This window comes from Pogoniulus pusillus, chromosome 43, assembly GCF_015220805.1.
Source record: "Pogoniulus pusillus isolate bPogPus1 chromosome 43, bPogPus1.pri, whole genome shotgun sequence".
Classification (NCBI taxonomy): domain Eukaryota; kingdom Metazoa; phylum Chordata; class Aves; order Piciformes; family Lybiidae; genus Pogoniulus; species Pogoniulus pusillus.
In genome coordinates this window covers 1,149,745-1,163,680 of record NC_087306.1, presented here as the reverse complement: position 1 = coordinate 1,163,680, position 13,936 = coordinate 1,149,745, and the positions used below count along the sequence as shown (strand labels likewise).

At 66.2% G+C, this 13,936-nt stretch overlaps 1 protein-coding gene across 1 annotated transcript in view; it reads left to right on the top strand.

Annotated features, from left to right (window-relative positions):
- Positions 1-12,875, top strand: part of POGZ (pogo transposable element derived with ZNF domain) — a 55,502-nt gene extending 42,627 nt beyond the window's left edge. Inside the window, exons 12-18 of the mRNA XM_064176036.1 lie at positions 667-801; positions 2,438-2,610; positions 4,923-5,063; positions 7,665-7,724; positions 8,686-8,798; positions 10,737-10,761; positions 10,849-12,875. Coding sequence (XP_064032106.1) covers positions 667-801; positions 2,438-2,610; positions 4,923-5,063; positions 7,665-7,724; positions 8,686-8,798; positions 10,737-10,761; positions 10,849-12,565 — 2,364 coding nt within the window. The 3' untranslated portion in view covers positions 12,566-12,875. The remainder of the gene's footprint in view (positions 1-666; positions 802-2,437; positions 2,611-4,922; positions 5,064-7,664; positions 7,725-8,685; positions 8,799-10,736; positions 10,762-10,848) is intronic.
- Positions 12,876-13,936: the final 1,061 nt, after the last annotated feature.

Sequence of the window (13,936 nt, the reverse complement as noted above, 5' to 3'; positions counted from 1 at the left end):
GGCACAGCTGCCCAGGGAGGCTGTGGCTGTCCCCTCCGTGGAGGTGTCCCAGGCCAGGCTGGGTGAGGCCTTGGGCAGCCTGGGCAGGGGGAGATGCCCCCGGGCACGGCAGGGCTGGAGCAGCTCTGAGCCCACTCCAACCGGAGCTGTCCCAGGGCTCCCCGAAGGGCTCTCAGAGCAAGGGAGCCAAGTGTGTGCCCGGGGAGCAGGGGCTGGGGGGAGCCGAGGGGGGGCTGGAGGGTGCTGAGCAGGGGCTGGAGGGAGCTGAGGGGGGGCTGGAAGGCGCTGGGGGGGGCTGGAGGGAGCCGGGGAGGGGCTGGAGGGAGCTGAGCAGGGGCTGGGGGGAGCTGAGCAGGGGCTGGGGGGAGCTGAGCAGGGGCTGGGGGGAGCTGAGGGGGGGGCTGGAAGGCGCTGGGGGGGGCTGGAGGGAGCTTGGGGGGGCTGGAGGGAGCTGAGCAGGGGCTGGAAGGCGCTGGGGGGGCTGGAGGGAGCCGAGCAGGGACTGGAGGGAGCTGAGCAGGGACTGGAGGGAGCTGAGCAGGGGCTGGAGGGCGCTGGTGGGGGCTGGAGGGCGCCGAGCAGGGGCTGGAGGGCACCGAGCGGGCGCAGCGCTGCCCTGGCCCCGCGGAGGGCGAGGTTGGAGCTGCCCCCGGCCTGCCCCCGCAGAAGAAGAGCGTTTACCACTGCAACAAGTGCCGGCTGCAGTTCCTCTTCGCCAAGGACAAGATCGAGCACAAGCTGCAGCACCACAAAACCTTCCGCAAGCCCAAGCAGCTGGAGGGGCTGAAGCCTGGCACCAAGGTGAGCAGCCCCGAGCCAGCCCCAGCAGCTCTGCCCCCCGGCTCAGGGGGTGCTGCAGCTCTGCTCTGCCTCTCCCAGGTGCTGGCTGAGGAAGGGCTCTGGAGCGGGGGTGGGCTTCACAAGTTCTGCTCCATGAGGGTGGGGAAGGCACTGGGAGAGGTTGTCCAGGGCTGGGCTTGAGGTCCCCAACCCTGGAGACATCCAGGGGCAGGTTTGATGTGGCCCTGGCAGCTTGACCTGGTTTGAGATGTCCCTGCTGAGGGCAGGGCCTTGGACAGGATGCCCTTGGAGGGTCCCTTTTAACCTGATGCTATCTGAAAAGCCACAGACCCTCACTGCCCAGCCCTGCTGCATCCCTCCCTGCTCCAGGCACATTCCCCTGCCAGCTCCTCACTGCCCAGCCCAGCTGCATCCCTCCCTGCTCCAGACACATTCCCCTGCCAGCTCCTCACTGCCCAGCCCAGCTGCATCCCTCCCTGCTCCAGGCACATTCCCCTGCCAGCTCCTCACTGCCCAGCCCAGCTGCATCCCTCCCTGCTCCAGGCACATTCCCCTGCCAGCTCCTCACTGCCCAGCCCAGCTGCATCCCTCCCTGCTCCAGGCACATTTCCCTGCCAGCTCCTCACTGCCCAGCCCAGCTGCATCCCTCCCTGCTCCAGGCACATTCCCCTGCCAGCTCCTCACTGCCCAGCCCTGCTGCATCCCTCCCTGCTCCAGACACATTCCCCTGCCAGCTCCTCACTGCCCAGCCCTGCTGCATCCCTCCCTGCTCCAGGCACATTCCCCTGCCACACTCCTCAGCTCCTCACTCCCTAACCCAGCTGCATCCCTCCCTGCTCCAGGCACATTCCCCTGCCACACTCCTCAGCTCCTCACTCCCTAACCCAGCTGCATCCCTCCCTGCTCCAGACACATTCCCCTGCCACACTCCTCAGGTCCTGGGTTTCAGGCCCATGCCAGCCCCTGGCTCACCTCTCCTGCCCCAGACTCTGCCTTGCAGCTCCTGCTCTGTGCCCAGGATGTTTGCCTGGCAAGCTCCCAGGCCTGCTGCAGGCTCCTTCCAAGGAAGCAGCTCCTTGGAGCTCTTTGTCCTTCTCCTCGTGGCAGAGGTCTTCAAATCCCAAGATTTAGCCTTAAAAAGAACCCAACCCCCCCAGGGGCTTGGCCTGGCTGGTCTGGAAAGGTCCCTTCCAAGCCAGTCCCTGCTGGGTTCCACCTGGCTGGGCTGGGCTGTGTCTGTGAGTGCTTGGTTGGCACCAGAGGCAGCTGGTGGCAGGAAGGAGGTGAAGTGCTCAGGCTCTTCTCAGTGGTGCCAAGGGCTGAAGGGCATCAGCTCGACCAGGATGAGGAGGAGCTGGCAGAGCCCTGGCACAGGCTGCCCGGGGAGCTTGTGGAGTCTCCACCTCTGGAGGCTTCCAGTGCCCCCTGGATGTGTTCCTGTGTGCCCTGCTCTGGCAGAGGAGATGGACTGGTCCCAGACAGGCCCCTCTGGGCTCAGCTCAGCTGTCCCCCAGCTTGCTGCTTGCCCTGGGTGGGCACAGCTGTGCCCTGTTGGTTCTCTGCTCAGAGTCTGAGGAGGAGCCCAGGCGTGGCCGTGGATCCCTTCTGCCCCTCTCTGTGTGTCCTTCCCTTGCAGGTTACAATCAGGGCATCAAGAGGACAACCCAGGACAGTGCCAAACTCTTCAAACGACATGCCCCAGGGTGCTGGGCACGACTCCAACCTGCTGGCATCTTCTGCTGACCCCCAGCCCATCTTCATGTACCCTCCCGTGCCGAGGAGCGTCCAGAAGAGAGCCGTCAAGAAAATGTCAGAACCTTTGGCTCAGCCCCAGCCCAGGGGAGGGGAGGGGAGGGCAGGGGGTGGCACAGGGCTGGGAACCCATCCTGGGCACTGGGCACCTCTTGTCCTCCCACATGCCGAGGAAAGTTTGTGCCAGGAGAGCCTCAGCCCCAGTAAATCCCAGCTGAAGGGGTGCAGGGAATGCCCTGTGGGGTACAGCCTGAGGCAGGAGCAGCAGAGGAGCTTCAGCAGCCCAAAGCTCCTGCCCAGCCCTGGGCTGCTCCTTGGGCTCCTGCCCAGCCCTGGGCTGCTCCTTGGGCTCCTACCCAGCCCTGGGCTGCTCCTTGGGCTCCTGCCCAGCCCTGGGCTGCTCCTTGGGCTCCTGCCCAGCCCTGGGCTGCTCCTTGGGCTCCTACCCAGCCCTGGGCTGCTCCTTGGGCTCCTGCCCAGCCCTGGGCTGCTCCTTGGGCTCCTGCCCAGCCCTGGGCTGCTCCTTGGGCTCCTACCCAGCCCTGGGCTGCTCCTTGGGCTCCTGCCCAGCCCTGGGCTGCTCCTTGGGCTCCTGCCCAGCCTCTGGGCTGCTCCTTGGGCTCCTGCCCAGCCTCTGGGCTGCTCCTTGGGCTCCTGCCCAGCCCCTGGGCTGCTCCTTGGGCTCCTGCCCAGCCTCTGGGCTGCTCCTTGGGCTCCTGCCCAGCCTCTGGGCTGCTCCTTGGGCTCCTGCCCAGCCTCTGGGCTGCTCCTTGGGCTCCTGCCCAGCCCCTGGGCTGCTCTTTGGGCTCCTGCCCAGCCTCTGGGCTGCTCCTTGGGCTCCTGCCCAGCCCCTGGGCTGCTCTTTGGGCTCCTGCCCAGCCTCTGGGCTGCTCCTTGGGCTCCTGCCCAGCCTCTGGGCTGCTCCTTGGGCTCCTGCCCTGCCCCTGGGCTGCTCCTTGGGCTCCTGCCCAGCCCTGGGCTGCTCTTTGGGCTCCTGCCCAGCCTCTGGGCTGCTCCTTGGGCTCCTGCCCAGCCCCTGGGCTGCTCTTTGGGCTCCTGCCCAGCCCTGGGCTGCTCCTTGGGCCCAGGCTGAGGCCTTTGTGTTCTCTTGGGTTCCTTCTTCCATGTTGCAGCTGCAGCCTGAGGGCACAGCTGGGGCTGCTGGGCCTGGCATGGAGGCACCAAAGGAAACCAGGTGCAAGACGAGAGGCAATGGCCTCAGAGTGCCCCAGGGGAGGGTCAGGTTGGCCAAGAGGAGCAGTCAGAGCCTGGCCCAGGCTGCCCAGGGGAGGTGGTGCAGTGCCCATGCCAGGGGGTGGCCATGAGGAGCAGTTTGTGCCCTGCAGGAGCAGTCAGGACCTGGCCCAGGCTGCCCAGGGGGGTGGTGCAGTGCCCATGCCAGGGGGTGGCCATGAGGAGCAGTTTGTGCCCATAGCAGGAGCAGTCAGGACCTGGCCCAGGCTGCCCAGGGGAGGTGGTGCAGTGCCCATGGCAGGAGCAGTCAGAGCCCGACCCAGGCTGCCCAGGGGAGGTGGTGCAGTGCCCATGGCAGGAGCAGTCAGAGCCTGACCCAGGCTGCCCGGGGGGGTGGTGCAGTGCCCATGGCAGGGGGTGGCCATGAGGAGCAGTTTGTGCCCTGCAGGAGCAGTCAGAGCCTGACCCAGGCTGCCCAGGGGGGGTGGTGCAGTGCCCATGGCAGGAGCAGTCAGGGCCTGACCCAGGCTGCCCAGGGGGGTGGTGCAGTGCCCATGGCAGAGGGTGGCCATGAGGAGCAGTTTGTGCCCTGCAGGAGCAGTCAGAGCCTGACCCAGGCTGCCCAGGGGGGGTGGTGCAGTGCCCATGGCAGGAGCAGTCAGGACCTGGCCCAGGCTGCCCAGGGTGGTGGTGCAGTGCCCATGGCAGGAGCAGTCAGGACCTGACCCAGGCTGCCCAGGGGGTGGTGCAGTGCCCATGGCAGGAGCAGTCAGGACCTGGCCCAGGCTGCCCAGGGGGGGTGGTGCAGTGCCCATGGCAGGAGCAGTCAGGGCCTGACCCAGGCTGCCCAGGGGGGTGGTGCAGTGCCCATGGCAGGAGCAGTCAGGACCTGGCCCAGGCTGCCCAGGGTGGTGGTGCAGTGCCCATGGCAGAGGGTGGCCATGAGGAGCAGTTTGTGCCCATGGCAGGAGCAGTCAGGACCTGACCCAGGCTGCCCAGGGGGTGGTGCAGTGCCCATGGCAGGAGCAGTCAGAGCCTGGCCCAGGCTGCCCGGGGGGGCGCAGGAGGTGCCAGGGGGCAGCAGCTGCGGTGCCCTGCGGCGCTGCCCCCGGGGCTGTCTGGCTGCCGCCCCTGGCGCCCCCTGGCGGCGCTGACCGCCTGTGCCGTGCCCGCAGGAGCGCCTTGGGCAGGCAGACCTGCCTGGAGTGCAGCTTCGAGATCCCAGACTTCCCCAACCACTTCCCCACCTATGTGCACTGCTCCCTCTGCCGCTACAGCACCTGCTGCTCCCGCGCCTACGCCAACCACATGATCAAGTAGGTGCCCTCCAGAAGGGGCTGCCAGGCGGTGCCAGCTGGCAGCAGTGGGGCTGGGGGCTGCTGGGGGTCGTCAGCCGTCCCAGGGGGCAGTCCTGGCACCACCTCTGCTCAGATGCGTGAGGGCACAGCAGGGTTGCTGATGGCACCGAGCTGGGGTACCTGGGGGCACTGGGTGGCAGCTGAACAGGAGCCAGCAGTGTGCCCAGGTGGCCAATGGCATCCTGGCCTGTGCCAGGAGCAGTGTGGCCAGCAGGACCAGGGCAGTGCTGCCCCTGGGCTGGCACTGCTCAGGCCACACCTTGAGTGCTGTGCCCAGCCCTGGGCCCCTCAGTTTACAAGGTGCTGGAAGGTGCCCAGAGCAGGGCAGCAAGGCTGGGGAGGGGGCACAGCCCTGTGAGGAGAGGCTGAGGGAGCTGGGGGGGTGCAGCCTGGCACAGAGCAGGCTCAGGGCAGAGCTCATTGCTGCCTGCAGCTCCCTGCAGGGAGGCTGTGGCCAGGTGGGGTTGGGCTCTGCTGCCAGGCAGCCAGGGCCAGAACAAGAGGGCACAGCCTCAAGCTGTACCAGGGCAGGGTCAGGCTGGATTCTAGGAGGAAGTTGTTGGCAGAGAGAGTGATTGGCACTGGGATGGCTGCCCAGGGAGGGGGTGCAGTGCCCAGCCCTGGAGGTGTTCCAGAGGACGCTGCAGGAGGCACTCAGTGCCAGGGCTGAGTTCATCAGAAGGAGCTGGGGGAGGTCTCAGAGGTCCTCTCCAGCCTGCTCCACTCTGTGGTGCTGTGGGGGGCAGTGGCTGCCACACCAAGAGGCTGTGCCAGGCTGGAGGGGTGGGCAGGGAGAAGTTGAATGAACTTCAGCAAGGGCAAGGGCAGAGCCTGGCACTGTGGCAAGAACAAGCCCAGGGAGCAGGACAGGCTGGGGACTGAGCTGCTGGAAGGCAGCAAAGGGGGGGAAGGATCTGGGGGTGCTGGTGGGTGGGAGGTGCCCATGAGCCATCAGTGTGCACTGGGGGCCAGGAGGGGCAATGCCACCATGTGGAGCATTAGCAGGGCTGTGGGCAGTAGGTGAGAGAGGTTCTCCTGCCCCTCTGCTCTGCCCTGCTGAGGCCACCTCTGGAGCTGTGTGCCCAGTGCTGGGTGCCCAGTCCAAGAGGGGCACAGAGCTGCTGGAGAGAGCCCAGCAGAGAGCCACAAAGGTGCTGGAGGGAATGGAGCAGCTCTGCAGGAGAGCCTGAGGGAGCTGGGGCTGGGAGCTGGGAGAGGAGGGACTGAGAGGTGACCAGCAGTGGCTACTGAGATGTGCAGGGTGAGTGCCAGGCTGGTGCCAGGCTCTGCTGGGTGATGCCAGCAGCAGAGGCAGTGGTGGAAGCTGAGGCACAGAAGTGCCATGGGAACAGGAAGAGGAACTTTGCCCTGGGAGGGTGGCAGAAGCCAGGAGCAGGCTGCCAGGGGCTGTGGAGTCTCCCTCTGGAGATAGCCAAACCCTGCCTGGGTGTGCTCTGTGTGCTCTGCTCTGGCAGGGGGGCACTGGGTGAGCTCTGCAGGCCCCTGCCAGCCCCTGGCACTCTGTGATCAGGGCACAGCAAAGTGGCTGCATGCCCAGGAGGGACAAGGCTGTCCCAGGGCAGGCAGGGCAAGGGAGGTGCTTCTGTGCTCAGCTTTGAGCTGGACAGGAGGAAGGGAGGTGGGGAGGGGGCAGGAGGGCAGAGGAAGGTGGGGAGGGGGCAGGAGGGCAGAGGAGGGTAAGGAAGGTGGGGAAGGGCAGGAGGGCAGAGGAGGGTGAGGAAGGTGGGGAGGGGGCAGGAGAGTGAATCTAGTGAAGAGAGACTGAAGGAGCTGGGGCTGGTTAGTGTGAGGAAGAGGAGGCTGAGGGCTCCCCATGGCTGCAAGGGGGGAGGTTGTTCAGCACTGGGGGGGCTGGGGGAGGTTGTTCAGCACTGGGGGGGCTGGGGGAGGTTGTTCAGACCCTGTGGGGCTGGGGGAGGTTGTTCAGCACTGGGGGGGCTGGGGGAGGTTGTTCAGACCCTGTGGGGCTGGGGGAGGTTGTTCAGACCCTGTGGGGCTGGGGGAGGTTGTTCAGCACTGGGGGGGCTGGGGGAGGTTGTTCAGCACTGGGGGGGCTGGGGGAAGTTGTTCAGCACTGGGGGGGCTGGGGGAGGTTGTTCAGGCACTGGGGGGGCTGGGGGTGGTTGTTCAGCATTGGGGGGGCTGGGGGGGGTTGTTCAGCACTGGGGGGGCTGGGGGAGGTTGTTCAGGCACTGGGGGGGCTGGGGGTGGTTGTTCAGCATTGGGGGGGCTGGGGGGGGTTGTTCAGCACTGGGGGGGCTGGGGGAGGTTGTTCAGGCACTGGGGGGGCTGGGGGAGGTTGTTCAGCATTGGGGGGGCTGGGGGAGGTTGTTCAGGTGGGGGAGGTTGTTCAGCACTGGGGGGGCTGGGGGAGGTTGTTCAGCATTGGGGGGGCTGGGGGGGGTTTCAGACCCACATTTCCCCTGCGGGTCCCCAGCTGGGCTCTGCCTGGGTCCCTGGGTTGGGTTTTCTGAGCTGTGTTCCTCTCGAGCCCCCCCAGCTGGGCTCCTCCTAACCTCCTTCTCCCCCCCCCGGCAGCAACCACGTCCCTCGGAAGAGCCCCAAGTACTTGGCTCTGTTCAAGAACTACACTGCCTGGTAAGGGCAACCTCAGCCCCCCGGGGGGCAGCCCCCAGCCCACTCTGGGCTTCCCACTCTGCTCCTTGGGGGCCTTGGGATCACCTCCAGCGAGAGGAGCTCTGGGGCCGGGGGGGAGGTGAGGGTGGGCAGCAGGGAGAGGGCTGCAGAGAAGCCTCAGGGCAGACTGCAGCTGGGAGGGAGCTGTAACCAGGAGCCCCCAGCACAAGGAGCTGCAGCTGCTGGGGAGGGACCAGAGGAGGCCACCAGGATGGGCACAGGCTGGCAGAGTTGGGGCTGCTGAGGCTGGAGGAGGGAAGGCTGCAGGGAGAGCTCAGAGCAGCCTGGCAGGGCCTGGAGGGGCTGCAGCAGAGCTGGGCAGGGACTCTGGGCAAGGGTTGGCAGTGCCAGGAGGAGGGAGAATGGCTCTGAGCTGGGAGAGGAGGAAGGAATTGTGAGGGTGGGCAGAGCCTGGCACAGGCTGCCCAGGGAGGCTGTGGCTGCTCCAGTGCCAGGCTGGGAGAGGTGCCCCTGGGCACGGCAGGGCTGCAGCTGGAGCAGCTCTGAGCCCCCTCCCAGCCCAGCCCATGCCGTGGGTGGGATCCTAAGGCAGTGTCGGGCAGGGGCTGTGGCTGAGCCTCCCTTTGCCTCCCAGCGGGAGGGAACCTCTAGAGCTCGGGGGGGACACTGCTCACAAGCCCTGGGGGGGTCCTTTTGCTCCTCCTGGGGGGGTCCTTTAGTTCCTCCTGGGGGGGTCCATTTGCTCCTCCTGGGGGGGTCCATTTGCTCCTCCTGGGGGAGTCCTTTTGCTCCTCCCGGGGGGGTCCTTTTGCTCCTCCTGGGGGGGTCCTTTTGCTCCTCCTGGGGGGGTCCTTTTGCTCCTCCTGGGGGAGTCCTTTTGCTCCTCCTGGGGATCTTTTCATGCCTGCCACTGCTCCTCAGCTCCTCCTCCTCTCCCCTCCTGCTCTCTCCCCCCTCGCAGCGGTGTGAAGCTGTCCTGCTCCTCTTGCCTCTTTGTCACATCCGAGGGGGACTCCATGGCTGAGCATTTGGTCTTCAACCCATCCCACGAGTTCAGCAACATCATCTTCCGAGGTGAGAGCTGCGGAGGGCTCCTCTGCGGGGCAGTGCCAGCTCAGCCCCGGGCTGCAGGGGCTGGCAGAGCTTCCTTCAGCTTGGGGCAGGGCTCGGAGTTGTAGCCCTCGGGCAGCTGCTGGGAGGCTCTGAGTGAGTCTCCTTTGTTATGGAGATGGAGCCGCTGAGCTCTGGAAACGCTGCGGAGACCTTCCCGGGGAGAGGATGATGCAGAGGGCTCCAGCCAAGAGCCTCTGTCCCCAGGAGACATCTTTGTGCCTTGGGGACAGCCAGAGGCCTCCAGCAGCTGCTGCTGGGCTCCGAGGAGAGCCTGCGAGGGGCTGAGTTAGCACAGCAGGGAAGGGCTGGGGGCAGCCAGGACCTGGGCAGAGTGGGCTGGGGGCAGCAGGGACCTGGGCAGATTGGGCTGGGGGCAGCAGGGACCTGGGCAGAGTGGGCTGGGGGCAGCAGGGACCTGGGCAGATTGGCCTGGGGGCAGCAAGGACCTGGTCAGAGTGGGCTGGGGGCAGCAGGGACCTGGGCAGAGTGGGCTGGGGGCAGCAAGGAACTGGTCAGAGTGGGCTGGGGGCAGCAAGGACCTGGTCAGAGTGGGCTGGGGGCAGCAGGGACCTGGTCAGAGTGGGCTGGGGGCAGCAAGGACCTGGGCAGAGTGGGCTGGGGGCAGCAAGGAACTGGTCAGAGTGGGCTGGGGGCAGCAGGGACCTGGTCAGAGTGGGCTGGGGGCAGCAAGGACCTGGGCAGAGTGGGCTGGGGGCAGCAAGGAACTGGTCAGAGTGGGCTGGGGGCAGCAGGGACCTGGTCAGAGTGGGCTGGGGGCAGCAGGGACCTGGGCAGAGTGGCCAGGGGGCAGCAGGGACCTGGGCAGAGTGGGCTGGGGGCAGCAGGGACTTGGGCAGAGTGGGCTGGGGGCAGCAAGGACCTGGGCAGAGTGGGCTGGGGGCAGCAGGGACTTGGGCAGAGTGGGCTGGGGGCAGCAAGGACCTGGGCAGAGTGGGCTGGGGGCAGCAGGGACCTGGGCAGAGTGGGCTGGGGGCAGCAGGGACCTACCTGGGCAGAGTGGGCTGGGGGCAGCAGGGACCTACCTGGGCAGAGTGGGCTGGGGGCAGCAGGGACCTGGGCAGAGTGGGCTGGGGGCAGGAGGTTCACCAGCAGCCAGCAAGGTGCCCCCAGGGCTAGAAGGTCCCAAGGGTCTGCTGGGGGCATGGGGCAGAGTGGGCAGCAGGGCAGGGGAGGTTCTGCTGCCCTCTGCTGTGCCCAGCTGCAGAGAGAGCCCAGTGGGGGTGGGGAGGTGCTGGGGGCCTGGAGCAGCTCCGGGGGGAGCAGAGGCTGAGCCCTGGGGCTGAGCCTGCAGCAGAGCAGCCCCAGAGGGGTCTGAGCTGAAGGGGCTGTGGGGGGCAAAAGACTGGGACTGGCATCTGCTCAGTGGTGCCCAGGGCCAGGCCAAGGGGCAGCAGGAGGAGCTGAGGAGGTTGCCTGTGGGCAGCAGGAGGAAGTTGTTTGTTGTGAGGGTGCCAAGGCCTGGAGCAGGCTGCTCAGAGGCTGTGGAGCCTCCTTGTGTGCAGAGCTGCCACCCCCCTGGGCACTGTGCCCCTGGGCAGGCTGCTGTGGGTGCCCTGCTGGAGCTGGGGGGGGGGGGGCAGGAGATGCCCTCCAGAGATCCCTGCCCACCATGCTGGGACCCTCTGAGCTCTCCTCACTGGTGTCCACGAGGAGCTGTGCCAGGCTGCCCTGGCATGGCTGCTGGGCTGTGCCCTTGCCCGGCGGTGCCAGGCGCTGGAGTGGGCTCAGGCAGGGGCTGGGGTCGAAGGCAGCTCTGAGCTCGCCCAGCCCCAGCCCGGCCCTGCCTCAGCCTCTGCTGCTCCTGCAGGGTGCCGTGGGGCAGCCCAGGGCCACTCCTGCTGCCCTCCAGGCTCAGACCTGTTCTGCTTTCCCCCCCAGGGCCTTCTTGGGTGCCACACTCCAGGTAAGCTCTTCCCCGAGCCTGTCCCCGGGGGGGCACTGGGCTCGGCCCCTGCGGGCTCTGAGCAGTGCTGTGCTCTCTGCCCCCAAGGCACCTCCAGCCCCAGGACAGGAGCTTCAGGCCCCCCTGTCCCACCTACCCCCCGGGCAAAGCTGCTGCCCAGCCCGCGGCTGCTGCGCAGGAGGAGCTGCAGCCCCAGCTGGCACCGCAGCCCTACGGCAGAGCCTCCGTCTGCCCCGAGGAGGAGGAGGAGGAGGACGACGAAGAGGAGGAGGAAGAGGAGGAGGAGGAGGACGAGGAGGAGGACGAGGAGGAAGGGCTGAAGGCGGCGGCGGCGGCGCCGTCGGGCAGGGAGGCGGCGGAGGCGGGGGCGGGGGCCCGGCGGGAGCCGCTGTCGGTGAGGAAGCTGCGGGTGGTGCTCTTCGCCCTCTGCTGCGGCACGGAGCAGGCTGCGGAGCACTTCCGCAGCCCCCAGCGCCGCGTCCGCCGCTGGCTGCGCCGCTTCCAGGCGCGGCAGGAGGACCGCGGGGCCGGCGCCGAGGGCAAGTACCTGAGCCTGGAGGCCGAGGAGAAGCTGGCCGAGTGGGTGCTGACGCAGCGGGAGCAGCAGCTGCCGGTCAACGAGGAGAGCCTCTTCCAGAAGGCCACCAAGCTGGGCCGCTCGCTGGAGGGAGGCTTCGAGATCTCCTACGAGTGGGCAGTGCGGTTCATGCTGCGGCACCGGCTGGGCACCGCGGCGCGCCGGGCCGTGGCTCACCCCCTGCCCCCCGAGCTGGAGGGCAGCGCCGGCTGCTTCCTGGAGTTCGTGCAGCGCCAGATCCACACCCAGGACCTGCCGCTGGCCATGATCGCCGCCATGGACGAGCTCTCCTTCTTCCTGGACGCCGAGGTGCTGAGCAGCGACGACCGCAAGGAGAACGCCCTGCAGACGGTGGGCGCCGGCGAGCCCTGGTGCGAGGTCCTGCTCACCATCCTGGCCGACGGCAGCCTGCTGCCCGCCCTGGTGCTCTACCGCGGGCGCCTGCGGCAGCCTGCCAGCCTGCCCGACTCCATCGTGCTGGAGGCCCGGGAGGAAGGCTACGGCGAGGAGGAGGCGATGCAGGTGTGGGCGTCGCGGGTGTGGCGGCGGCACGCCCGGTGCCACGGCAGCAAGGCCATGCTGGTGCTGGACTGCCACCGCTCCCACCTCTCCGAGGAGGTGCTGGCCCTGCTGAGCGCCTCCCGCACCCTGCCCGCCGTGGTGCCCGCCGGCTGCAGCGCCAAGATCCAGCCCCTGGACGTCTGCATCAAAAGGACTGTGAAGAACTTCCTGCACAAGAAGTGGAAGGAGCAGGCCAAGGAGCTGCTGCTGCTGGACTCGGCCTGCGACTCCGACATCCTCCTGCAGCTGGTGCTGTGCTGGCTGGCAGAGGTGCTGGAGGTCATCAGTGACTCCCCCGAGCTGGTCCAGCAGTCGTTCCTGGTGGCCAGCGTCCTGCCGGGCCCCGACGGCACCGCCAACTCCCCCGCCCGCAACGCCGACATGCAGGAGGAGCTCATCGGCTCCTTGGAGGAGCAGCTCAAACTGGCCGAGGAGGAGGAGGACGAGGAGGAGGAGGAGGAGGACGACGAGGAAGCGCCGCGGGGCGGGGAGCAGCTCCTGCTGCTGGAAGGGCAGGAGGAGCGGAGGAGGAGGAGGAGGAGGAGGAGGACCCAAGCTGAAGACTCCACAGACCCTGGGGTCCTCCAGCAGCTCTTCGAGGGGGAGAGTGAGACTGAGTCCTTCTACGGCTTCGAGGACGCCGATTTGGAGCTGATGGAAATGTGACCAAACCCCAACCCCTCCCCCCCCCCTTTCCCCATCCTCCCCCCCCCGAAACCAACAAACAATCACCACAAAAAGGCTCAATTTTGGGTTGGTTTTTCTTTCTTTTACCCCCCCCCCAGCCCCCACCCTGAGCTCCCTGTGGATCGTTCGTGGGTTTTAGGCAAAAAGCTGTAGATAAAATCTCTCAAAGCCCAACCCAACCCCCCCCCCCCCCCAAAAAAAACCTTTTCCTCTCTGCCCTCCTCCTCCTCCTCCCCCCTTGGGTCTCAGTTTTGGGTTCGAAAGGAGAGAAAAAAAGGACAAAAAGCTCCTCCCCGTGGTTGGTATTTTTGTGCAGCTCTTCTGTGGGTGAAATCTTTTTGGTTGTTGTTTGTGGTTGTTTTCGGGGGGGGGCGGGGGGGGGGCGAACCCACTCCGGGTTTGGTTTTCGTTTTGCTTTGTTGTTTTATTTCCTTTACCTCAACTTGTAACATAGAAACAACGAACACAAAGGAGGGGGGAGGTTGGTTGGGGTTTGGTTTTTTGGGGGGGGGGGAGGAGAATTTAGGGATGGGGGAGGGGGAGGGGGGGGTCCCTGTTTTTATCTATCGTGAAGGAAATTGTTTGTCCAGGTGAGGGTTGGGGGAAAGGAGAGGGGGGGAAAAAAAACCACACAAGGAGTGAAAAAAAGGCAGGAAAGGGAAAAATTGGAACTGGTTTGGAACCTCCTGAGGAGGCTGCAGGTGGGGAGGGGTCATGGGGGGGGTGGGTGGAGTTGTTTTGGGGGGGGGTGGAGAAGTTTGGGGAAGCTTTTGATGTGTTTTGGAGGGGTTGAGGTGTTTGGGGGGGTGTGGGATTGCTGGGGGGGTTGGAATTGTTTGGGGGGGTTGAGGTGTTTGGGGGTGTGGGATTGCTGGGGGGGGTTGGAATTGTTTGGGGGGGTTGAGGTGTTTGGGAGGAGCTTTTGATGTGTTTTGGAGGAGGTTGAGTTTTGGGGGGGTTGAGTTTTGGGGGGGTGGAGTTGGTTTGGGGAAGCTGTTGGTTTATTTGGGGTTGGTTTGAGTTGGGTTTTTGGGGGGGGGCTCTGATTTGGGGCTTTTGAATTGTTTGGGGTTTATTTTGCTGTTTGGGGATTGAGGTTTGGGGGGTCCGGGGGGGGGGTCAATGTGGGCTTAGTGCTTGGAGGGGTGAGACTGAACCCAGGTCAGGGCTGGGCTGAGTCGTTCTGGGGTTGGTTTCTTTCGATTGGAATTGGTTTGGGGTTGGCTCATTTGGGGCTGGTTTGGGGTTGTGGTTTGGGGCTCATTTGGAGCTGGCTTCATTTGGGGTTGTGGTCTGGGGCTCATTTGGGGCTGGCTTCATTTGGGGTTGATTTGGGTTTCATTTGGCTCT